The 26,846-nt window shown below is 49.8% G+C and overlaps 1 protein-coding gene across 1 annotated transcript in view; it reads left to right on the top strand.

Annotated features, from left to right (window-relative positions):
• The window catches only part of LY86 (lymphocyte antigen 86), a 48,506-nt gene continuing 21,963 nt past the window's right edge, over positions 304-26,846 (top strand). Inside the window, 1 exon segment of the mRNA NM_001097415.1 lies at positions 304-477. Within this exon segment, the coding sequence (NP_001090884.1) occupies positions 351-477 (127 nt within the window). The 5' untranslated portion in view covers positions 304-350.

Consider the following 26,846-nt stretch of genomic DNA (forward strand, 5'->3'; position numbering starts at 1 on the left):
CGCCCCAGCTGGGGGCGGGGCTCCGAGGAGGGCCACCTGCGGCCCCGCCCAAAGGTCATGCATCACTTGCTGGCCCCTCCCTTTGAAAGGAGAAAGTCAACATCCCCCCCCACCCCCCGCCCCCGGACCCAGCCTAGCCTCACCCCCGTTGGTTCAAACCCAGAGTTTCTGGGGAAGAGCATTCAAAGCCCTCAGCTAACTGCCTATTGCTTTGCGGCGTGGTTCCCCAGGAGCAGAAAATACGAGAAGTGAAACTGAGCATGTCACCCCTTTATGAGCAGAGAGGAAGCACCCCAAGGGCCCTTTTTATTGGGCCTGTTAATCTTCCCTGGGACGCAGGCAGCCCCGCCATGAGGGGGTTCACGGCCACATTGCTTGTCTGGACTCTGGTTTCTCCCCAGGGCGGTGGCGGGGAGGCCTGGCCCACACACGTCGCCTGCAGGGATGGGAATTTGGAAGTTCTCTACCAGAGCTGCGGTAAGCACTTGCTGCACATCCCTTTCTGGTTATGGGGAAATTAAGGGCGGCTGTTTGAGGGCTTTGTTGGGTGGGAGGAGAGAGGGGCGACTGTGGCCAAAACGGCCTGCAAGCGCCGCAGGGAGCCCGGGCAGAAGGGGCAGTCAGGGCAGGAGAGAAATAAAGAGAGTGACCAGAGGACCAGGAAAAGACCATGAGTCTAGATACGGCAAACTGCTAGCATCACAGATCCCGAAAAGGAGCAGAAGGACCCATGGATTTACCAAAGCGGGATGCCGCGCCAGTTCCCGACGAGCAAAGGTGCTGCCCTGGCCTCCCTCGGCTGGCCACCTGGGACACCTGTCCCAGTTAGTTCATCTGTGGGGAGTTGAGTGGCAAGTTCACTTGTGCCAAAGGAGAGGCTTCCTGTTCTGCTGATCACGCTCCTAGAGCTCCGGACATAGCAGCGACATCACTCATTCATTCAACAAACACCCGGTAGCTTGTCAAAGCCAGGGTTTTCTCTAGTGAATGACTAGTATGCAGGAAATGCCATCCTCAGTGTTGGAGCCCACTTTTTGGAGTGTGTATGTGTCCCCTGGGGCTGTTAGACCTGAACACCACGGACTCGGGGGCTTGAACAGCAGAAATGTATTGCCCCACAGTTCTGGAGGCTGCAAGTTCAAGACGGAGGCCTCGCTCCCTGGCCACCCTCTCCTGTCTCTGCTTGGTCTTTCCTCTACGCCTCGTGTGTCTGTGTCTCTTCTTATAAGGACACTGGTTGTATTGGGTCAGGACTCACCCGTTAGGACCTCATTAATCTCAGGATCCCTTTAGAGGCCCTATCTCCAATTACAGTCCTATTTTCAGGAACTGTGGGATAGGACTTCCACACAGGGTTGGGGAGGGGGGCGCAGTTCAGCCCATAAAGGGGGCCTGAGAGCAGAGACACGAGCCCAGGCTCAGGCTCACATCGTGAATGAAGATGACAGGGACCCGCTCATGAAGCCATGACATGGTGAAACATGCCACTCTGGAGGGACACGGGGGCAAGATGCTGTTTGGACTGCAGGAGATGGAAAGCAGATATGTCTTTTAAGCAGCTAAGTTGCCCCCCGACCCCCCGCAATGAGGTCAGTAGTGGAGACGTTACACTGAGCAGAGAGCTGATCCCTAAGACCGCCACGTGAGGAGCTGCCTCAGAGACTTTGCCCTTTTGAAAAGAAGGACCACTGAACCTCCATATACACATGAACACAATTTTTTAATTGAGAGAGAAGGACTGGCTGGATGCTGGAAGGGTCCGTCACCTTCCTCGTGCTCTTCCCACGGGGATGGGATGCTTTCTGCAGGCGTCGAGTCATTTTAGGTGCAGGATGAGAAGCGAGGCTTGAGATGAATGCACTGCCCGGGATTTGTTTCTCCAATTCATCCTCCCACAAGAAGTTGCCATGGCTGGTCCGTCCCTCAGACCAGCCTGCAGCCGAGCTTGGCAACAGCCTCTCAAGCCGCTGCCAGGAGAGGCAAGAGGAGCAGATGTACCGGGGAAAGAACTCTCCCTCAGATGGGGTGGCTGCTCTGGGGAACCGACAGATGCTGGTCACAAGCCCTGCTCTGGGCACTCAGCCAAGGGGATGGAGGAGATGCAGCTCTCATCCAAGAGCGGTGCGAGGATCCGACAAGCATCAGGTTGAAATCTCTCTGCGGAGGGGGGACCAGAGGCACGTGTGTGGCACCCAGGGCACAGGGTGGCTGGAGAGGGTGAGGTTGGGGTCTAAACCTTCAGAGAAAGCGTCATCAAGCTTGAGTTCAACCTTAAAGGACGGTAAAAAAAATAGTAATTACAGCGTCTCACGTCCACAGAAGGTTTATAGGTGCCAGGCACTGTGCTAAGTGCTTTCTGAGCACTATTCCTATTCACAGATGTGTAACCTAAGGGTTAGAGGTGCAGGTAACTTCTCCGAGGCCACACAGGTAATGGCGACGAGAGTGACATCCCCAGCGGCACAGAGTCAGAGTTCAGTAAATATTTGTGGAATTAAAAGAAATTGATTCCAGGCTTGTCTGACTCCAGAGCCTACTCTTAGTTATTGCCTTCTGGAGTTTTGTCAGAAAGCAAATGGAGTGGAGACATGGAGCAGGAAGGAGTCCTTTGGCAGAGAACAGCAGGTGTGACGGCAAGGAGGTGTGACCAGGCTTAGAGTTCAGGCAGCTGTGGGAGGTCTGGGACCCTGGGGCGCCTGAGCAAGGAGGCAGGTCTGGGGCGCCTGAGCAAGGAGGCAGGAAATAAAGGCAGAGGCCTCATGAGATGCTGAATTTTACATGTTATTTGATTGGGCCAAGGGATGCCTAGATAGCTTGCTTTGTTTCTTTTTCTTTTTACTTTAATTTTGTTTTTTATAAACATTTACGATTGGCAGCAGAGTGGTTCAGTTTTATTATGCTGAGATATGGTCCCTCTATACCCACCTTGGTAAGAGTTTTGATCATGACTGGATGCTGGATTTTTTCAAATGCTTTCTCTGCTTCTATCGAGATGATCCTGTGGTGTTTGACCTTTTTTTGTTGTTGTTAGTTTGGTGTATGAGGTTGATTTGCATATGGTGAACCACGCTTGTGAACTTGGGATGAATCCCACTTGGTCATGGGTGTGATCTTTTGAATGCATTGTTTTACACGGTTGGCTGAAGTTTTGTTGAGAATTTTCGTGTCTATATTCATCAAAGACATTGACCTCTTATTTTCCTTTTTGGTGGTCTCTTTGGTTTGGGTATTAGGGTGATGGTGGCTTTATAGAATGTCTTTGGGAGTGTTCTTCCTTCTTCAATCTTTGGGGACGTTTAAGAAGGATGGGTATGAGGTCTTTGTGTGTTTGGTAGAAGCCATCTGGTGAGTTTTATGTGTGTGTGCGTGTAGATATATTCTTATTCAGATGCTTTTCCATTGCAATTTATTACAAGACAGTGAATACAGTAACTACAAACTTTTATCAAAATGTAGCTGGTTAAAAGTTACTTCTGGGTGTGTCTGTGAGGGGGTGTGCAAAAGAGACGAGCAGTGGAATCTGTGGACTGAGGAAGGCAGACTCTCCTCCAGTGTGGTGGGCGTCCCCCAGTCTGCCGGGGCTGGAACAGACCACAGAGCAGAGGGAGGCTGATTTGACTTTCTGCCCAACCACAGCCCTCTAGGTCCTCAGGCCTTCAAGCTACAGCACCAGCCCCCCTGGGGCGTCAGCTTGCGGACAGCAGATCAGTCATGGGGCTTCTCCGCCTCCATGGTCGTGGGACCTTGCAATAAATCTCTTTCTAGAATAGACACATCCATGTCATTCCACGGGTTCTGGTTCTCTAGAAAACCCTGATGAGTGTGCACCAAGAGACCCAGACGAGGTTGGGCCCTAATCTCTGGGCAATGCAGAGGTTAAATTTTGGAAATGTCGACTGAAAAAAAAATACAACCTGAAAGTTGAGAGTTAAATTTTATTTAGGGTGAAATTAGAACTGAAGCCCAGGAGACAGCAGCTCAGGTAGCCCCGAGAAACTGCTACGAGGAGGCCGGGGGCAGGGGGGTGGGGGGGAGCCCGGATATATGAGTTTTTGCAACAGAGGAGAGGTGGTAGGAAAAAAGATTTATAGGAGAAGATTTACAGAAAACCATTTCTAAAGACCTGGGCTTACAGCAATCCCTCCTGTGATAAGCTTTCCTGAGTTTCCTCAGGGCTCACTGGCCCACCCTTGGGAGGGGCTATTGGCATGGGTGACCGTGACATCTTGTGTCTTGCCCACTAACTACAGCCCAGGAGGCAGTATTTCAGACAGCTCTGAAACACTGCCCCAGAGAGGAAAGGGAATAGCCAGATATAAGTCAGGAAGGTGAAGGGGGAGGTGCCTGCGGCCCGGCACACATTCCCAGAGGTTTTCTGCTGGTCTCGTGCAGGGGACCGCCACGCAGAGACATTCGTCACCACTGACGGGTTTTAGTGTTTTTCCAGATAGGAGGAGATGCAAGAATTGGGCTCATGAAATCTTCTCCTAAAAATATCTAACTATCCGAAGGCCCATTCTTCCAGTTTTCCCAGAGTACAGAGGGCCTGGCTCCTGGTCTCCACCCTGAGCCCCACTCTGGGGGGGCTGCGGGTCGGCAGCTGCAGTGGCTCATGTTTTACTCCGTATAGAGGCTGACGGCAAGGGCCAAACTTCAGCTCACAGGGCTCCCCCATGGTCATAAATTCGACCGTAGTTCTGGGAGGCATTTCCTGATTGGTTTGTCCCTCAGTGCTAGGGATGCCCATTCCCAGGTCTGGCACAGGTTGCGTTGGTAGGCCACCCAATGTGCTTTCACTGGTCTGGGCCTTCTTAACAGCAGCTAAAAGTCTCTGGACCACCTGTCTTACCAGTCCGTCATGGTCCAGGAAATTATTCCTTCTTTTGCATCTCCCCATAGTTAGAGCTCCACTGTTACAATCATCGATCTGGTGAAGAACCATGTATTTGATCGATGGCTTCAAGGCTCCTAGTCATCATTATTTTGTCGGGGGCTCAGTTACACATTTGGTAGCATACGAAGCAAGAGTCCTACCAAAGAGGCAAAATATAATATACAGCTAATCACATGAGCTATAAGCACATGGTTAAGCCAAGCGCTTCTTACACCAAACCGGTTCTTGAGGATGTGGAGACCGGAGATGGAAAGCAGCTTAAGGCTTCAGGCAGGATGTGCAGCCTGCAGAGTCCGTAATCCAGGAAAGACACGCTCAGCGTTTACACTAGCATTGCTGCCACAGCCAGTGTCACAGGGAAGCTCTGGTGTAGCCTGGGGTCCGAGAGGAAAGCAGCGTCCTGGGGGCTCCTCCAGGGGTGCGTCTGTCCCCTCTCCTGAGAGCCATTGAGGTACTGGGGACCGAATGGCTGCACCCCCCCCCCCAGATGGAGATGCCCCTTCCCCTCAGCTGCTGGATTCACGGCGGGATAATCCCTCCCACCCCAGGCTTTCACATTGATGACCCAGTGCAAAAACTATGGTTAGGAAGCTTCCTCCAGCTCGGGGTTTAGACACCCCTGGGTACCTAAGAGGCTCCTCGAATCCCAATTCGTTCACAGATGTGGGGGGATCAGCCGGCAAAAATACAGGAGCTACTGTCCTCTGGGTTCAGCGCCTCATTTTTACCTCCGCTTTCTGTTTTATCATTTTGGGGGGAGATCTTCAGCTAGCAACTGTTCTGAATCATACAGAAACCCTTGCAGCGGAAAAAAGAACTTCATAAGCAGTTCCTGGGCTCTGAACGTGGACCCGGAAGTGAGCAAAGTGTCTGAAAAAGCAGAAGTCCTGCTCTGTCCAGCTCTGGGTGCTGCAGCAAAGAAGGGAGTGACTGTCTTTACAAAAGCAAAAGGGGGGACAAGAGCAGTCAGGGGCCCTTTTTCTTTTTTTTTTCTTTTGATAAGACAGTCTCCAGGACTAGAAAAAGCCCGGGACCCCACCGCACACACATGCCGCAAATGTCCTCCAATGTGTGTGTTTATGTGCTGCTTCTACCGTGAAGACGCGAGGTGGATGCAAAGTGTGCGTGATCTGAAGATGAACTAGGGAGTGGGGGAAGCAGGGAGTGGGGGAAGCCGGGGCGGGGGTCGGGTGGGGTGGTCAGGACCCTTGCAACAGAGAAGGCGGCCTGAGGCTAAGGGCTGCGGTCTGGAGTCAGCAAACCTCATTCCAGCTCCTCCGGGGACACTCTTACGTTTCCCGTCCTTGATTGTATAACGGGTGTGTGAGTTTCCCGGGGCTGCTGTCCCAAGTGACCACTTGGCACTTGGTGGCTTTGAAGGACATGCATTCACTCTTTTCCCCACCTGGAGGCCAAAAGTCCAACGTCAGTCACAGGGTCACAGGGCACGCTTGCGCAGAAGCTCGAGGAGAGGGGCTTCCCAGGCCTTTTCCAGCTTCTCCTGCTGCTTCCCTGCATCCTTGGCTCACAGTCCCTTCTCCAGCGCCAGCAGCATACACCTTGCCTCAGCTGCCACCTTTTTTTTTTTTTTTTTTTTTTTTTAGAGCCACACCTGCAGTATATGGAGGTTCCCAGGCTGCCGGCCTACACCACAGCCACCAGATCGAGCTGTGTCTGCCACCTACACCACAGCTCACAGCAACACCAGATCCTTAACCCACTGAGCGAGACCAGGGATCGAACCCGCAACCTCATGGTTCCTAGTCAGATTCGTTTCCGCTGCGCCATGACGGGAACGCCTCAGCTGCCATCTTCCTTCCTTCTTCTAATGTCGAACCTCCCTGTGCTCCCTCTCATGAGGACACTTGTGATGCACATAAGCTCACGACCTCAAGTCCCTTAGCTTAATCACATCTGCAAAGCCCTCTTGCCATATAAGGGAACGGTCACAGATTCTGGGGAGCAAGACACGGCTCCCTTGGGGAGCCACTACCCAACCCACTGCAAGAGGGATAACAGCCGTATTGGCATCTCAGGGCCTGTGTGAGGCTTACATGAAAGTACCGCGTGCTCAGTAAACCTCAGCTGCTGCTGGTGGGAAGCTGTTTACGTCACTAGAGGTATATTTGGCTATGAGCTTCCCTGCAGCCAAACCCGACAAGGGAATTACAGTGTCCGCATCTAGAATCCGGGTTTAAGGAGATGTCCAGCTTTTCCTGACCCTGGAGTGAGCCGTGAGAGGCCTTTTTCTGCGGAGTAGGTGGCATCCTGAACAGCATCGCTCCAAGAGAGATGACACAGTATCACGCATCCACTGCTCCTCCCGGTGTCTGAGGCTGTGGACCAAGGGCCCAGGACCAAAATGAAACGCAGATGGGATTTGCAGAGGTCCACAGTAGAACCTTCCTGGAATGCAACACGTGCCGGTCCGGGTTGCTCAAGAGGAAGTTAGGCGTGGATGAGCAGCACGTGCTCTGGGACCCATCCAGAAATATTATCATTATGGCCATTGCTGCTGTTGCGGCTGTTACGGGGGTTTTGAGAAGGGGTGGAGAGCAGAGACCCAAGTTGTGTTTTCAGACAAGAGCCTTGAGAGTAGACACCCGTGTTGTCCTTTAACATGCTTTGACATGAACCAGGCAGAGAGCAGAGGCGTAAAAAGTAAGGGACCTATGACACCTAAGATAAACCAAAAAAATGACATCGAAAAATTATAATACGAATGGAAAACACCACAAGCCACCGAGCTGCTTAACAACACTTTAAAAATTATGTAGGGAGGTCCCATTGTGGCTCAGCAGAAACAAACCCTGACTGGCATTGATGAGGATGCGGGTTCGATCCCTGGCCTCCCTCAGTGGGTTCAGGAGCCGGTATCGCTGTGAGCTGTGGTGTAGGTCGAAGATGAGGCTGGGAGCCTGTGTTGCCGTGGCTGTGGTGTCGGCTGGCAGTTGCAGCTTCGACTCGACCCTATGCCTTGGGTGTGGCCCTAAAAAAGAAAAAAATTACATAGAAAAAGCAATTTCTCTGTATATTTTTCTAGATTAATACTGGGCGAGTAAAGAAAAGCAGATAAACAGCCAGAGAAACATAGAAGCAATGTCAGAGGGATACATACATATGCATTTATAAACACTGAGACGCGGATCTTTAAAAATGGGAACAGGAAAGTCAAAAGTGGGCAGGAGCTGAAGCACGAGGGCTTCTCCTAGAGCCCCAGCCAGGTTCCTCCCAGCCTCCCTCTGTTGCTACTGACTTACCGCTAAGCCTCTGGGGTGATATTACCTCTAAGGGCTTGTTAAGAGATGCTGAGTAACTTAACTGAATAGGGACCTGAGGACAGAAAAAGCTGCAGCCTGTGAGTGTCAGAGACTCTTTGCAGCCTCAGGCCACCTCAGAGGGGCTGCTTGGCGCGCGCGGGGGGGGGGGTGCATTTGGGGAGAGGCCTGTTTGGAGAGGTAGAGACAGGCAGGGCTGACCTTCAGCTCTGCAGCCTTTTTTTTTTTTTTTTAAGAGGCATGGGGGCAAGGACATACTCCCACCACAGCTTCCAGTGTGATGTCCTGGGCCGGGCTGCAGAAGGGCCAGTGCAAGACCAAAGCAGCTTTTTTCTGAGAGGTGGAAGAAAGCCTGGGAAGGAGAGAGCTCCCCTTCGCTCTTCCTGCGGCTGGAGCACCTGGCAGAGCCCGGCAGGCACCAGGGTTCTGGTGACCCAGGATCCCGCCACCCCCCTTACCGCCCCCGACTCCAACCCCATTCCCCATTATCATCGCTGGGGAGAGCAGTCGAGAAAGGCACCAAGCAGGGCTGTGCCCGTCAAGCATAGTGGGGGTTGGGAGAAGGCGCTCGCCTCCTACCCCCACCCCCACATGACTGGGCTGGGGAGGCGGTTAATTGAAAGAAAAGGGCGATCCACCCAAGAACCTGGGTTGGTGTCTCTTTCTCCTCTGGGAAGTGAAGGCTCCTGATCCAGCATTTCCTTCTGGGATGCTAGAGTAGCCGGGTGAACGTCCCAGGAGGTACGCTGGGGTCTTCCCGGAAACAAGCACGAGGGCCCCCGCGCATTCTTCCAGGGGCTGGATGCCCTGGATGATGCCTTAGCAGCGGGCAGTGCGCAAGCCCGCATCCGCCAGCCTCCTCGTGAGGGATCCAGGAGGGCCTCGTCGTGCCTCGTCGTGCCTCGTCGTGCCTCCGTGCCTTCTCGAAATTCTGGGCCAGTTTCCCCTGCAGTGTCTTCAGCACAGAAGGGAGTGGTAACCGAGCCAAGGCTAGGAGGAAAAAGAAAGGGATCCCGGGCCCAGAAAGCACTGCTTCCAAGCACGACTTAGTGGGAGATTCTCACAGGTTTAGGAAGCCTAAGGAATATTCCCCCGCTCCCTTAGTGGACGCCTGACATCCCCCGCAGGGCAGGTGGGACAGCACCGGCCCCAGGGAGAGAGCCAGATGGATCAGCCTTCCCTCTGCCTGTTTGCCCTTAGCGTCCCTTCCCATAGCTGGGGGTCTTCCTTATTCCGAGAGCTCCTCTGTGTTTTTCGTGCTCAACGGAGGGCTTCCCAATACTCTGTGAAAACTATCCCTTTAAACGGTGAAACTCTACTTGCATAACTAAGAAATCAAAACTTTGTAAATTTAACAAGTTAGTTTTATCACAGGCATAAGTTACAAACTTATGAATAGAATTGTCTTAGATATTTAAACAAGCCGGATGTCCTTAAATGCTTTAAAATCTTTAAAAGCAGGCAGAGCGAGCACAAATTATCACAGTGATGGTTCCACTGACTACTCCTGCTTTCTTAAATTAGGGTCAAACTCTCGGACCTATGGGTTTCACTTTGTTTATCATCTTGACATTGATATTTAGTCTTCCCTGTTTTTTTTTTTTTTTTTTTTTTTTTTTTTTTTTTTGTCTTTTTGCTATTTCTTGGGCCGCTCCCGCGGCATATGGAGGTTCCCAGGCTAGGGGTCGAATCAGAGCTGTAGCCACTGGCCTACACCAGAGCCACAGCAACTCGGGATCCGAGCCGCGTGTGCAACCTACACCACAGCTCACGGCAACGCCAGATCCTTAACCCACTGAGAAAGGGCAGGGACCGAACCCGCCACCTCATGGTTCCTAGTCGGGTTCGTTCCCATGACGGGAACTCCTTCCCTGTATTCTTGTATTTTCCTGTGTTACAGCAATACTTCAAGGACTTTCTAAGTGTCTAGTATGTATGTTCCAGACCAAAGATGAAGACTGTTGCTCAGAACAGCCAAGGTCACAGGCTTGGAGTTGCCAGTCAGTTGATGCTGGGCCTGGGGGCCCATCAAGTTGAGATCTCTGTGCTTCAACTTGACCTGTTACATCCTGAAGATGTTTTAAGCCCCTCCCTTCACAGAGCTCCCTGTATTCTGCTGCCTTTTGGTCAATCGATGTGTGTTTTGCTGGGTCACTCTGATGCTATCCGTTGTCTTAGCGTGGTTCTGCAGGAAACTGGCCTGCCAGCATTGCCGGAAATTTACAAGGACCACCCTCATGTCAAAAATGCAATGAAAGGAGTTCCTATTGCAGCTCAGTGGGTTAAGGACTGGATGCTGTCTCCGTGAGGATGCAGGTTCAATCCCTGGCCCTGCTCAGTGGGGTAAGGATCCAGTGTTGCCGCAAGCTGAGGCATAAGTTGCAGATGTGACACAGATCCAACATTGCTGTGGCTGCAGTGTAGGCCGGCAACTGCAGCTCCAATTTAACCCCAAGCCCGGGAACTCCCATATACTGCAGGTGTGGCGGTTAAAAAAAAGAGTACGAAAATAATATATGCATATGATGAGGGGAGGAGATGCTGGATTTTGTCTGCACAGTTGAGTCTTATCTGTAGGGCGACACTTAGTGAACCCATCCTCTGGGGACACTGGATGGATTGATTTCTACTTGTCTATTCTGTGTGGTCGCTGGTGCTGATTTGACTCTTCTTCAGCCTTCAATCCAATTTGTATAGGAGACCACTTGAGCTGATCAATCCTTCTGTTCTAATGTTTTTCCAAGTCCTTCTGTGTGTGTATAGATATATATTTTTTCCTCCTGGCTTATTCATAATACTTTGTTCTTACTCCTACCTACTTACAAAGATAGAAAAAAAAAAAAAATTCCATGGTTCTGTCTGGTCTATCCAAATGGGCAGAAACCCTCTGATTCTCCAAATAACTCAGAACAAGGCTTCGTGTTCATCCTGTGTTTGGGATGTGACCCAACTTCCTTCTCATCTTTGCTAAATCTTTCATCATCCAGACAGGTCAGCTAAGTGGTTCTGAAAGAAAAAAATCAGCAGAGGTAAGGTCCTCAAGACCTCCAAACAGCAGGCACTGCCTTTCTTCCTGTTCCTAGAAACTTCCTGGTTTCGCCCCAATCAGCAAAAGAAAGGAAGTCCTCAATGGTCTCTCGCTTGCCCATCCCGGGCAGAGATGGCACCAGCATTGACTCTCTGTGCTGTGGCCCGTGTAGAGACCCCAGGTCTCTCCAATTGCAGTTTGCTATGGTTGTGTAGCTGCAAATGGAGGAGAGGGAAGCACCAGTGCAGGCTGAGGTTCCTAGAGCAGCTCTGGGTGGAGCCCCGTGGACCAGCTTCTGATGGTGGCCTTGTGGCCATCCACCGAGGACGTAGATGTTAATTGGCCTTGAAAGGAGCTGCATGGCCAGAGGCTGTCACGTGATCACCTATTTCTCCACCAGCCGGTGTCTGCTGGCATGTTCGCGTTCTTCCAGTCCCCGCCCACAGGCTCAGGGTGGCCTGGCCACCTCGTACAGAATCCGGAAATGCTCTGGCCGGACAGAACCTCAGGGCTTCAGTCCAAGTGCCTTCTTGTTCAGAAGAGGAAACTTGGAGCCAGAGGAGCCCTGTGTCCCAGCCACAGCCACACGCAGGATGGAGGCAGCACCATCCAGGGCCCTCCCAGGCCAGCTCCGCATGCCCCCTCCTGCATAAAAGCCATGGTGTGAACTCACCCAATTTCAGGCCTTCTGGAGGCTCCTGGGAGACGCCGTGAAACATCCCCAGAGTGGTCGGATCTGAAGGGAGAAGGAACTGGGGTGTTGATCTTCCAACTTCTACCTGTCATGGTTCTTCCTGGGAGCATGGACTCCCCCGCACTTCTGGCTTAACTGTGTATAGGGCAAGTTCATTCCCAAGTCCAGAGAAAGCCCTCAGGCAGGGCCGCAGGTGTTTGCAGGAAGGCTTTGGAGAGAGTGAATGCCCTGCTAGTGCCCTCGTGCACTGGAGTCTCTTGTACACAAAAGGATGCTGGTGGCAACAGAGAGACCAATATAACCCACCGAAAATGATCAGTGCATAGGGAGTAGGCGAATTTCTGGTCTTTACATCATGAAAAACTGTCTTGCTCTAAAATAGCTGGGTAAAATACGACACAAATCTTTTAAAATGCACAGCTGAGATTGCAGGAAAGAACAGGAGGTCTCCAGGAGCTAAAACTAAAAGAAAGCACAAAAGCAGAGTGGAGAGCCAGCCCCAAAGCTGCGTCCGCCCTCAGAGCACGTGTCTATCTCCGTGAGCCAGAATGTGGCTTCACTGGCTCTGTGGGAGTCTTGCAACCATGCCCTGTGCTGTGCAAGTTGGAAATTGATCCCATACTGAAGCTAGGACCTTCGAAATGTTAGAGCCACAATAAAACGTAGACAAGAAAAGAAAAATACTCTCTTCAACAAAACAGACAACAAGGCAAATTATCTGACTCTGCCTGCCCTCTGGAAAAAGTGAAGTCTTCCCTGAGAACTCGGAACGTGGTATGACCGCAAGTTTGGGGCTCAAATATGTGTTTCCTTCAGGATCCAGGAGATCCCAAGCCTAGAAATTAAATTAAAGTGAGTCTTGATTGTGAACACCTGAGACATATTGACAGCAAAACATTTTCTCTGGAGGGACACACACTCTCAATTTAGGTTTCACGTGATTTCTAAAGATTGACCTCAATCCGCAATTTACAAACACAAGGACATAAACCACCATGAGGGAAAGTCAGCAGAAAAATAAAAAGCAGAACTATACCCGTAAAAATATTAGATTTATAAAATGTAAGATACAGAATATAAAATAAGAACGTGTCATTTGTTTAAAGAAATAAAGGAGGAAATCTAAACCACGAGCAAGGATGGAGTTCCCGCCATGGCGCAGTGGGTTGAGGATCCAACTGCAGTGTCTCTGATTACTGTGGAGGCACAGGTTTGACCTCTAGCCTGGCACAGTGGGTTAAAGGATCCAGCATTACTGCAGCTTTGGCTTGGATTCAGCCCCTGGCCTGAGAACTTTCATATGTCCCAGGTTCGGCCATTTGAAAAAAAAGGAGCAAGACAAAATATAAGGTAAAGAAGAAAAAAAGAAAAAGACCCAAAAGATTTGAAAAAAGAATCAAAAGAAGCGCTCAAAATAAAATATTTAATTTTTGAAAGTTAAAAAATAATGAGGTTAAAACAGATTTAAAAATAGCTTAGAGACAACTAATAAACTGGATGAAAGGTCTAGAGATATTATTCAAAATGTATCACAAAGAAATAAGGAGACTACAACTTGAGGAAAATAGGGAAAAGGCCATTTCTGAAGAAAAATACTGGGATGTTTCTGGAGTTAATGAAAGATATGAATCTTCAAATTCAGTAAACACAACAATTCCCATGTGGGATTCATAAAGAGAATTCCACAACTAGACTCATCAGCATAAAACCACAAATTAACAAGGAAAAAAGTAACTGGTATAAGCAGCAAGAGAAATCACATAGATTTTTTTAAATAGCAGCAGCTATATACCCAGAGAAAATAGTGATCAACCTCAAATTTTATATATAGCTGACTACCACTCAAAAATAAGAGGGAATTAAAGACTTTTTTGGACAAACAAAATCTAAAGTTTGCCACCAAAAAAACTCTCAGCAATGGAACTTTCTAAGGAATACTTCAGAAAGAAAGAAAATGATCCCAGAAATACATTCTGAAATGCAAGATAGAATGGAGAAAATAATTGATAAATTCAAATAAACAATGACCGTAAGGATAATACTTAATTTGTAGCAGGAATATGTGTGTTTTCTATTGTTACATAATGAATTATTCTTAAAACTTGGCACCTTAAAACAGCAAACATTATTATCCTATAGTTTTTTGGTTTTTTTTTAATTTTTTTTTATTTTATTTTCCCACTGTACAGCAAGGGGGTCAGGTTATCCTTACATATATACATTGCAATTACAGTTTTTCCCCCACCCTTTCTTCTGTTGCAACATGAGTATCTAGACATAGTTCTCAATGCTGTTCAGCAGGATCTCCTTGTAAATCTATTCTAGGTTGTGTCTGATGAGCCCAAGCTCCCGATCCCTCCCACTCCCTCCCCCTCCCATCAGGCAACCACAAGTCTCTTCTCCAAGTCCATGATTTTCTTTTCTGAGATGTTCATTTGTGCTGGATATTAGATTCCAGTTATAAGTGATATCATATGGTATTTGTCTTTGTCTTTCTGGCATCCTATAGTTTTTAATGGCTGAATAATATTCCATTTTATATACATATAATTACATATATATAAATTTATATGTAAGTTTGTTTATCCATTCATCCACTGATGGACATTTAGGTTGTTTCCATGCCTTGACTACTGTAAGTAATGCTGCAGTGAACAAGGTGGTACCGATACCTTTTTGAGCTAAATGCTTGTGTTTCCTTTGGCTGTATTCCCAGAAGTAGAATTGCTAAGTCACATGGAGCTCTCTTTTTAATTTTTTTGAGGCTCTGCCAGATCAAATGTTAAACATCAGCTCTCTGCTCTTTAGAGAAATGTGCCTAAAATGCAGCTCTACAGAGAGCATCCCATTTGACAGTGAAACCTGGAAACGGTCCCTTTAAAACCAAGAATTAGGCACAAGTACCCTCCCTCCCACTTCTATTCCACACTGCTCTGAAGACCCTCACCCATATAGTAAATAAAATACTTAAGGATTTGAAAAGAGGGTATAAAATATTATTTTATGCATATAATATGACTGCCAACGTAGCAAATCCTATCTAAAACGTATAGGAATTAACAAGAGAGTTGGACTAATAATTTATCTGGGAACCAGTGTGTTACATTATTCCAAGAGAGAGCCAGCATGTGTATCTTTGGTTAATTCATTTTTACCTCTGTAGAGTATGTCATTATTTGCATAGACTGCAATTGTGTCATTCTCCTTTCCATAAACATTGAGGTGGCTTCCAATTTTTCACAATTAAGAACTGTTGTGAGTATCTATTATTTATGTTTCCTCATGTCAGAAAAACCTACCCAGTTCAGGACTTTCTTTTCCATGTCTCTGAAGCGTAAGCCTGGGCACACGCATGTAGAAGAATTCCTCAGGTTTCGACAGTTTTGTCTAGTACTGTTTCCATACAATTACAGTTTCTAAATACTATATTCTGAAAACACGCGAACAGATGGCAAGAAGAGTTGGAACAATATCCAAATGGTTCCGGCCACGGCGTGAAGGAATTGGTGAAGTGCTGAGTCAGGCCAGCTTGAAACTTCGCAGTGATCAACTCACGTGCAGCCTTGAACTTGCCTGAGGGTTGGTAGCGGGGCAGGAAGGCTGTGGTGATTCAGCAGGTGCACCCTCTGATTTAATTAACCAGAACTCAGATTTCCCGTCTTATTTTTTCATGTCAGGTTGCTATCTTCCAACAGAATTCTTTTTATATTTTTAGTAGAAGTATTTTTGATCCTCTAAACAGGAGGGAAAGGAGAGGGTTGTGTGGATTCAGGAAGCAGAGAAATGAGTTCTTTCCTTAATGAGGAATTTATTTTACTGGAAGAGGGACCCAGCCAAAGGCAGCTGGTCCTCTGCTCCTCCAGCACTGACCAGTGAGTGCTTAGGACCCTGTGTTATTCACACCCCGGGATCCTGTTGCTGGGTGGTCCAGGACACACGGATGGAAACATCTCCCTCCCCCGGCCCCCGCGGCCAGGGAGCGCTCTGTTGCAGAAGAGAGACAGCCCGCAGACCCACTCTGGCTCCATCCCCAACTGTGAGAGAGGCAGGAGGCAATGGAAGACTGGTTCCGAGAATGAGGGATTCTGCTCCCTGATTCAGTACAAGACATCCTGGTAGAAACCCCACTGCTCACCCAGGGCACCTGCTCAGGAAATCTTCATGGCCTCCTCAGGTCCCCCAGGAGAGGCATCCACCTGCTCCGGAGACACGGTGCCTCTTGTGTCTGATGCAAATGACCCCTGCAGTCCCCTTGAACCCTTCCTCCTCCTTCCGCTGCTTCTGTGGGGCATTCGTTCCAATCAGGGTGGGCGCGTATTCAGAATCGGGGTCACTCTGGCCCCTTCGCCGACTTCTGACTGCCTTTAAGAGCAGGGTCTTGACTCATGCTATGGACGGAACGTCTCCCCCAAGTTCACGTGCTGAAGCCCTGGACCCCCATGGGATGGTGTTTGGAGGTGGGGTCTTTAGGAGGCAGTTGGGGTGAGATGAGGTCATGAGGGTGGGGCCTCAGGACAGGAATTAGTGTGTCCTCATAAGAGGAAGAGACCAGGAAGGACACGGGTGGGAAATCTACAAAGCGGGACGAGGGCCCCGCCCCCACCAAGGAACGGAATCAGCCAGCCTCCAGGGCTCGCCAGCCTCCCAAACGGTGAGAAATACGTTTGTTTGTTTGTCATTTAAGCCACCCGGTCTGTGGGATTTTGTTATGACAGCCCGACAGACTGAGACAAAACGTCGGCTCTGTCAACAGGCTGGCTTCCTGGGAAAAGTGTAAATTGATGGTTCCTGGTGCGGCTCTGATGGGGCATCAGGGCAGCAGTGGACAGCTCAGGACCAAGGGCAGGGAGAGCAGAACTCAGGGGAGGGAGCGGGTGGTGAGCTGATCTCATGCTGGAAACACTGGACGACAAGCCTTGGGAATGAACACCTGTCCTGCAGGCCTACCTGTGACAAAGTGGGACCAAAACTGCCCCCGGGGCCCTGAGTGCAGCACTGGGTGGTGGGGGAGGGGGGAGGTGCTAGGATGGAAATTCCCCTCCCCCTCCCCCTTAGGGGCATGACAACCATGAGCTACCCCTGCATGTGCCCTGCGCGGCTCCCAGGGTTGGAGGCTTCCCGGGAGTGTCTGTCTCCCATCACAGAAAGTCTTGCCAGAACCTCGAAGGCTGGTAGGCGTAGACGCTCTCAACCCCACGCTGACGCCCAAGCCCCTCCCCTGATCCCTCCCAGGGAACAAGTGTCTCTTAAGAGGATCTGCCAGCCTTGCTGGATGTAAGATGTCCAGCTGCTCTGGAGAACAGGCTGCATTTTACAAAACCAAACCTACACTCACCATGTAACCCTGCGACCTCAGTCCTGGGCATGTATCCCAAACAAATGGAGACATGGTCAAACCAAAATTCCTTTACGGGCCATTAGGGGGATTCTCTCTCTTTCTTCCTTTCTTTGTTTCTTTCTTTGTTTCTTTCTTTGTTTCTTTCTTTCTTTCTCTTTCTTTCTTTTTGTCTTTTTAGGGCTGCACCCTCAGCATATGGAAGTTCCCAGGCTAAGGGTCAAATCCCAGCTGCAGCTGCTGCCCTACACCACAGTCACAGCAATGCCATATCTGAGCCATGTCTGCAACCTACACCGCAACTCACGGCCACACCGGATCCTTAACCCACTGAGCGAGGCCAAGGATGGAACCTGCCTCCTCATGGATCCTAGTCAGGTTCATGACTGCTGAGCCACGATGGGAACTCCAGGAGGATGCTACCAAGAAGAGCCCCGCCTCTACTGCAAGAATTCTTTAAGATTCACCCGGGTAAACTGCTGAGGACCCCCCAGACCTGGTGGGGTTCCAAGCTCAGCACTAAGGTAGGAGAAATATTTCTGCAGTTTCTCTGGAGCAAGAGTCAGAGAGATAAAGGGATGAAGGGAGGCAGCTGGGAAGAGGGTGACAGGTAGTTTGGGAGAAGGGGGTTGCCTTTTTGAAGCCCCTCAATTTTAGAAATTCTGTGAAACGTGTGAAAACGTTTGTCAGGGGATTTCTTGGGAAACCCGTGAAGAGGTTAAACTTTTAGCCTAGAGGGAGGCAAAGTCCACCCGGGTGTCTTCCTATCAGCGTCTCCCCCCGGGACTAAGCCTGCAACGGGCTGGGCTTCTAACAGTGGCCCTCAGACAAGGCTGGATGGTAGAATCGCTTGGTGAGCATTTAAATAGTTTGGTGCCCAGGCAGCACCAGGGTGTCTGGGTGGGACCCAGGCATCGGTATTTGTACAGAACTGCCCAGATGGTTCCAGTGCACAGCCAAGTTCAGAAACTGGTGGCAAGAAACATCCCCAACCACAAAACTACTATTCCTCTCTCCTCTGGGTATTGTTTCAGAGATGTCTATTGGACCTAACAAAATTGTTTTAAACCCAGAGTGCTCTCACGTTAGAAGGAAAATTTTGAGATGTTCCCTGGTGGCTCAGTGGGTTAAGGCTCTGCCATTGCCATTGCTCTGGAACAGGTTCAATCCCTGGAGCAGGAACCCCCACCTGCTGTGGTCATGGCTAAAAATAAAAGAGACTTTTTTTTTTTATCTTTTCTTGAGCCGTTCCTGTGGCTAGGGGTCGAATGGGAGCTACAGCTGCCGGCCTACACCAGAGCCACAGCAACTCGGGATCCGAGCCACGTCTGTGACCTACACCACAGCTCACGGCAACACCGGATCCTTAACCCCCTGAGCAAGGCCAGGGATCGAACCCGCAATCTCATGGCTCCTAGTAGGATTCGTTAACCAATGCACCAAGACAGGAACTCCAAGAAATGTTTGAGAAGAGGTTGGTTTCATGTTCTGCAATTTCAATGAGAATCGTCCGTTATTGCTTTTCCAACAGAACCCACTCATTTTTGCCCAGCTATTCAGGGTCTACTATGCCCTTGACATTGACCTAGTTGCTTTATGCATATTATTATTATTATTTGTTTTTATTGACATACCCACAGCATATGGAGGTTCCCAGGCTAGGGGTCCAATCAGAGCTGCAGCTGCCAGCCTACACCACAGCCACAGCAATTCGGGATCCAAGCCACATCTGCAACCTATGCTGCAGCTCGCAGCAACACTGGATCCTTAACCCACTGAGCGAGGCCAGGGATCGAACCCACATCCTCACGCACATTAGGTCAGGTTCTTAACCTGCTGAGCCACAATGGGAACTCCTATATTATTTTTCTTAAATCCTACAAAAACCTTCTTCTGCCTCTGCTTTGTTCTCTGGGCTATACCATCATCCTTTGGGGCTGGGAAACAGCAGTCCCTTTGCAGGGACAGTGATGCATGCAATCCTAAGCCAACAAGCCCAGAAAGCTGCGTGTCTGGGTTTGTCCTGTCCCTTCTGTGATCAGCCCGAGGCCCGAGGAGCAGGGTCATGGTACATGTTGGACCCTTGCCTCTGCCCCACGCTCTGCTTCTTGCCCCAGGCAGTTAGCCTCTCCTGCCTTCTGTCTCTCGTGAGTGGCAGTGTGAGGGAGAAGCCACAAGAGGCAGGGCAGGGCCTGGGGACCGTCACTTGGCTGCCCTAGACCTCAGCCTCCTCATCACAAAATTAGATATTAATACTTGACGTCCTGGCCGCTCTCAAGCCCAGGGAGAGAATCAGTGATTCAAATACATGTCAGAACCTCCCAGAACTTTGGGTTCAAGTCCAGTTCTCCAGATCACCAGAGATTGCCTGGTGTCACTTGTCACCTCCCAGCCAGTTCTCCAGTTCCTGTCACCCATGCAAGGCATTCCACAGCCCAGATGCTGAGGACAAACACCTGGGCTTTTTCTCCTAAACCTCGCGCGGGACTTGCAGCAGAGGAGGGAATATTCCTCTTCAGAATCTCTAGCCTTTCCAGAAAACCCCCGAGGTCAACCTCACACCTTTACCCACCGTCAGGTAAACCCCCCTGGCTGTCGTGGCCCTGTCTTGTCCCCGCCGGAAGATGGGCAGGTTGGCTGGAAAGGCAGAAATGCGCTATGACACTGGATGTGTCTCAGTGTCACCAAATGCTGCCATGTTACACACTGTTCCTAAACCCGAGAAGCGTGGAACCCACGGGCTTCCTCCCCAGAAGTGAAATCCAAATCCTCTCCCTTTTCTCTGTTTTTCTAACCCGCACGGACTGACCCCAGATTAGTAAAGAACGGTAAACAGGAGTTCCTGTTGTGGCTCAGCAGGTTAAGAACCGCACCTAGCATCCTTGACGATGCGGGTTCGATCCCTGGCCTCGCTCCGTGGGCTAAGGATCCGGCGTCGACGTAAGCTGCGGTGTAGGTCACGGATGTAGCTTGGATCCTGCGTTGCTGTAGCTGTGGCTGTGGTGTTGGCCGGCAGCTGTAACTCCAATTCAGCCCCTAGCCTGGGAACTTCCACGTGCCTCAGGTGTGGCCCTAAAAAGCAAACAAACAAACAAAAAAACCAGAGGATGCATGTACCTTTTACTAAGTCTAGAATCATAATTAGATGATGGAAGTGTCAGAATCCAGGTGAGAGCAGAGCCTTTTCTGGTGTGTCTTTGTTTTGGTGTTTTGTTTTTGGGGGGTTTTTTGGTCTTTTTTTAAGGCCACCCCTGCAATATATGGAGGTTCCCAGGCTAGAGGTCAAATCGGAGCTGTAGTCGCCAGCCTATGCCACAACCTCGGTAACAACACTAGATCTGAGCCACATCTGTGACCTACACTGCAGCCTGTGGCAATGCCAGATCCTTAACCCACTGAGGGAGGCCAGGGCTCAAACCCGAGTCCTCATGGATGCTGGTCAGGTTCTTAACCCTCCGAGCCATAATGGGAACTCCCGGTTTGTTTTGTATCTCCAAGGCCTCGTGTTCTTCCCCCCCTGTCAGGTACTCAGGGAAATGAATCAGAGGCTAACTTGCAGTTCCCATTCTTGAGCCGCTAGGATGCACTGTCACCTGTAAGACAAGTTCAAGTTGGCTTGTGCGCTCATGTTAAGATTCTCTGTGGCACGATGGTACCCCCTTGGAAACACACAGAAAAACTATGCATCTCGTGTCTATTGATAGTAGACGGATAGACTCCTAAGATGCAAACGCTCGATCTTAGCCTCGGACGGGTTGTTACTGTCCTTGAGGCCTTTGGTAAGGTTCTGAATGAAAGCGTCTCTTCATTGTCATTTATCTCTTTTGGTCTCTAATGTTTATATTATGATACAAAAACCATCTCCTCCTACGCTCATGGAAACCAAACTCCGGTTCCTCCTGGGGAGTGGGATTCAGAGGCCAAAGATGCAGGTCAGACCTTCTCCATGAATGAATTCCACTGAGTCCCATTTCTTTTCGTTAGAAGCCGACAAAGCGAGGGATCCAGAATTTTGAATTGGGCAGCCCCGACCCACCTTCACGCTCAAAAATGCATTCCACCGAGCTTACCAGGCAGCCTGGGGGCTGTAGGAATTCTTGCCCCCATGGTACCCGCTGTAGATGTTCCACTGTGGCTGTGTTCATTGTCTGTTTGTTGTGGTTGGTATTAGGAACCATGGCTAAGCATTTTTGAACACTCACTCTGCACATCCAAGCTGAAGGAACCAAAAGCCAGATCATGCACTTGACTTTGGCTGAGTGAGTCAGTTCCTGATGAAACGCTGACGGGGGAGCCTGGAAAGGGGCGGAACTACTACTATTTGAAAGAATGGCTCATGTGGGAGCTTTGCCGCCCTGTTCTGTAGCAATAAGATTTGACAGGTGGAAGAAAAGCAGAGGTCGGGAAATAACAGAATGACAAGCTAGAAGACATTTGCCACCTTGTAAGTCATTTACGTCTTTTCAAAGGCAAGGAAGGAGGATGGCGGGGGGAGAGGACCACGCCGCAGTGCATCAAGGACAGAAACGAGGGAATTACTCTTGTGTTGCCATGGTAACGGACCTCCAGCCATGGCGTCTTCCCGAAGCCTTCCCATCTTTTTTCCTCTCTTAGGCTTCCACGATGACTCTTGATTGTTATCCTAGGACTCACGCGAGAAGGTTTAAACCCCACAATCAAAACACAGCCACAGGAGAAGGCCCCTTACAGACCCACGCACAGCTAGGCCTGGATTGTAAGCAGAGGGCAAAGCTTACAGAACCGGTCGGCACCCAACCTCGCGGAAGAAGTCAAAAGCAAGATCTGTTTCTTTTGTCGTATTTGGGAAGGAATCCTGAAAGATTGCAGAGGTGCATCTGCTCATGTTTGCCCTGGGATTAGATTTTCAACCACCCTCAGAAATGCCATCCTAAGCGCCAAAGCAAATACGCCTGTTACTACAATGAGAGCGTTAACGCGCTGACACCTTCCCGAAGAGCCGACCGAATGGGGGGACCATCAACCCCTGGCCTCGAAACTCAGGCTTCCCGAGCAATTGCTGGCCCCGGCAAAGCTGGACAGGAAAGCTGGACTTCCTCCCACTATCATCCAGCTGCCAGACCTTCTCTCCTTTTCATCTGTTTACCCAACCAGCTGAGATTCATGGGCGTGTCCGGTATGAGATGCCGGTTCTCTGAGGATGGATAAAGGAAACATCATTCCCAGCCTCCACGGCTTCTATGCTAATATCATCTATGAGAGATGCGAAGCAGCGAGCCTCACCACACTTCATGATGATAAAAGCGGGATGAGATGCACAGAGCGAGGAAGGGTAGAAGAGGGGGTCCCGGGAGAGAGCTGGGCTTGGGCTGGGCTGCAAGCACAAAAGGCAGGGGAGAAGCAAATGTTTTCCTGTATGCCCGCCAAAGCCCTCTCATTTCTTGGAAATTGTCCAAAGCGAACTTCATGCTGTGGAGAGAAGTAAACATGTTTTCAAAAAGCAGAGAATGAAAAGCGCGAGACGTTTATCCTGCTACACGGAATCAGCACGTGCCGGGGCGACTGGGGTCAGACACAATGGGAGGCGGGGAGGAATCCAAAACGCGGAAGGATACAGTATAATAGGATGTAATGGAAAAGTCCTGCCCCTGAGCCTGACCTTGGTCCAGGAGGCAAGGCTTTATCACGGAGGACGTTGCATGGTATGAATGCTATGCAGTGTGGCTAAATCCCAGGCATAGGTCATCAACTATAGGAGCAGAGAGTAAGAAGCTGGTGGGACAAGGGGACAGGCCCAGGAAGGTCAGTATTTGGAGAGAAAAGAGAGACATTGACCAGGTCACGCCACGCTCTCCCTCTGGAATCGTCAGTGGCTCCCCAGGCAGATTCTGGCTCACTCTCTGTGTTACCCCGGGACCCGGACAGCCCTACCTATAGCGCTCCTGGAAACTTAGTTGGCTTTTTCTCATCTTTGTTCCCAAACTCTCAGTCAGCATAGAGCCTGCCACTGGTAGGGGCTCAGTGAATCCATCCTACAAACTTAGGGGGTCGTTTAGAGGCCTTTGAACCTCAAGCTAACTCTTGACCCTGTAAGAGCACTGAGATTGTAAAGCACAATTGGAAGGGCTGTCGAGGGTTCGGGCGACAGGACACAGGAGAACCCGCGATGGCGAGCTGTGTGCGTGCCTGGCTTTTTTGGTCACGACGTGCTATGAAGGCGGCTGTAGAGGGGAGATCGTTTACAGCCGGCTTCGTGTAGATTTGATAGCCCTCCGAAGTGTGGGTGGGCCTCGTCCAATCAGTGGAAGGCTTAAGAACAACGACTGAGCTTCCCTGAAGAAGCAGCAATTCAGTCTTAAGTGTGCAACATAGAAACGCAGCCTGACTTTCTGGCCTGCGGGCCCGGCCTGCAGATTTCAGACCTGTCAGCTGGGCCCTCCACACCAATCCTGTGTGACTAAATAAATCTTAAAAGAAATCTCTCCATAGATAAATAGATATTATCTATGCTATGGACACTCTGTGTATGTATGCGATATTCTCTATGTGTTATATATATACTTTTTCCATTCCTTCTGTTTCTCTGGAGAACTCAATTTCTACTTTTTAATTTTATGGCTGCACCTGCAGCATATGGATGTTCCCAGGCCTGGGACTGGGTCTGAGCCACAGCTTCGACCGACACCACAGCTGCAGCAACACCAGATCCTTTAGCCCCCTGCACTGGGCTAGGGATCGAACCCACCCCTCCACAGTGACTCAAGACGCTACTGTCAGGTCCTTAACCCACTGAACCATGAAGAACTCTCATAAATACCATTTTGTTGGATAACGAGAAGCTATCCGGGGCTGTTTTTTAACCAACCAGAGGCAGATCCACTTTGCTCACGTGCTGTTTGCCCAAGTGTTCCTTCTGCCCAGAAACCAGCGGAGCCAGTTTCACCTGTGGGTTCCAGCCATACGCTGATGGTGAGCCCCTCCCCCGCCATCTCTCTGGTCCTTCTCTACCCAACCCCAGCCATGCCTCTGTTGGAAACCTGCTATGATACATGCCTTGTAATTCCTGACATTCCTGGAGCAGCCTGTTTTCTGCCAACAGCACACGCAGGCAGCAATACCAGCTCCTACAGTCCTGTGGGTTAAGGGACATGAGAAGAAAGTCAGTGTTCTGAGTCTCAGGATGTAGCCCATGGAAGGGGTGGAGGGGCGCTCAGAGAAAGAGGGAGGAGGGAAGGGGGGGGAGAGAGGGAAAGAGAGGAGGGAGAGAGAAAGAGACCCCTGTGGAGTTCCCATCATGGTTCGGTGTTCATGAACCCAACTGGTATCCATGAGGACTCAGGTTCGATCCTTGGCCTCATTCAGTGGGTCAAGGATCCAGGGTTTTTGCCTGTGACTGTGGCATAGGTCACAGACGTGGCTCCGATCCCCAGTTGCTGTGGCTGTGGCGAAGGCCAGCAGCTACAGCTCCGATTCAACCCTAGCCTGGGAACTTCCACATGCTGTGGGTGCAGCCCCAAAAAGACCAAACAAAAAACAAAGAGAAGCTATCTTCGTGCAGCAGGACATGGACAGCCTTGGGTGGACTTGGACGTGAACATAGAGAAGGCAGATAGAGGTGACTGGGGGCTGTCAGCTCTTTCTCGGGGTGGCCCTGCTGTAAGAACCCCACCCTCCCTCTGGAGCTAGAAAGTCCATGCTTCACCCACCTTGCAATGGTTTTTAAAATCTAAGCAATGGAACACCAAGCGCCTGCACACACGTGCACACACACACACAGACACACACAGACACACAAGCTCAAGGGCGTGTAAAACTGGTAACATCTGAAAGAGCTGTCGTCCCAAGGCCCATCTCCTGGTTTCAATATTTTACAGTATGTAAGTGGGACCAGCAGCCTGAGAGTCAGGCCCTCAGCTGTCCCCCAAACCCCTCCAGCCAGCTACACACAGGATGCAGGGTGTGAGGCCAGGGCGACAACTGTGGCCTCAGGACTCAGGTGTTCTCCCCGCCCTCAAAGCTGGGGACCCCCGAGTTTCCGTCATGGCTCAGCAGTCAATGAACCTGACTAGTATCCATAGGGACTTGGCATCCATCCCTGGCCTCGCTCAGTGGGTTAAGGATCTGGCGTTGCTGTGGCTGGGATTCAGCCCCTAGCCTGGGAACTTCCAATACACCTCAGGTGCAGCCCTAAAAAGACAAAAAAGAAAAAAAAAAGCCAGGGACCCCAACGTTCCCCAACTTTCCCATTTTATTCTTTCAGAAGATCCAAATTCAGATAATCCGATGTACACATGGTAAAAATGACCCAAGGCAACTGTCTCAGGAAAAATTCCCCACTTTGCCACAGTCGATTTGGGTGCTTTTTAAGGAGAACGGCTTCAAAAATTCCACCTGCTCTTGTTTATTTCCGCAAGTGATTCTGAGGCATTTGCCTGGCAATCGAGAAAGCAATTCTTGAAAGCCGTGGTGGTTCCCCCCCAGGGACGAGCTTGTCCCCCAGGGGACACCTGGAAATACCTGTAGCCTTTTTCGGTTGGAATTGGGTCTGGAATGGTACTGGTACCTAGTGGGTAGGGGTGCTGCTGTTATCCTACAGTGCACAGGCCCATCCCAGGAGAGCCCCCACACCAAAGGACTTCTGACCCCAAATATCAATAGTGACGAGGCTGAGAAATCAGGCTTTAAAGTTCTTGGCAACTTTACCACCTATAATCCCTATTATTCATTCAACAAACCATTATTCTGAACCTCATATAATCTTAAGACATTATGCTGGGCCCGGAAGCTGGGAAGCCTGCCTTGCAGCCTCTAGTAAAGAAGTGAAAGAACTTGTGGCTGCCTGATGGGAGGGGGAGGGAGTGGGAGGGATCGGGAGCTTGGGCTTATCAGACACAACTTAGAATAGATTTACAAGGAGATCCTGCTGAATAGCATTGAGAACTTTGCCTAGATACTCATGTTGCAACAGAAGAAAGGCTGGGGGAAAAATGTAATTGTAATGTATACATGTAAGGATAACCTGACCCCCTTGCTGTACAGTGGGAAAATAATAAAAAAAAAGAAGTGAAAGCGGTTACAGGAAAAAATAATGTCATATAGCTCATGCTAAGTGCCCGAGTGAAAACACCGGTCTATAAAGGGAAGGTTACACGTGTGTGAGGGTGGGATTGGGGGATGGTAAGAATAAATGCCATTTTCCCCCAGATAGCTGCAAGCTGCGCTTTCACTCTCAGGCGTAAAATGGAAATAACTGCTCAGGAAGATCACCAAGCCCTCAGCGCTTTTTAAATAATATCTTTCTGCTTTTTAATCCTCATCCTCAGAGAGAAGCAATGGGCTGCTTTCTTTGTGACTCTTTTCCTTATTAAAGTTATTTTCCTAACAGTGATATTTCCCTAGCACCAGGGAGATGTTTTATTTCCTTCTGCTGCCTTTGGGTCATTCCCCCATCTATACTTTACTGATACACATGCAGTGCGGTTCTGTAACTGCTTAATCAAGCTTAGCCCCACGTGACCAGCCTCTTGTATCTTTTCTCAGATAGCACCTTCCGGTCGTCCCCAATTTGGAGGTTGCATTTTCGTAAATGTCTGTTCGTTGGCCTCTGTTTCAGTACTGAGTGAAGTTAGTGACCAGAT

Source organism: Sus scrofa, chromosome 7 (assembly GCF_000003025.6).
Source record: "Sus scrofa isolate TJ Tabasco breed Duroc chromosome 7, Sscrofa11.1, whole genome shotgun sequence".
Lineage (NCBI taxonomy): Eukaryota > Metazoa > Chordata > Mammalia > Artiodactyla > Suidae > Sus > Sus scrofa.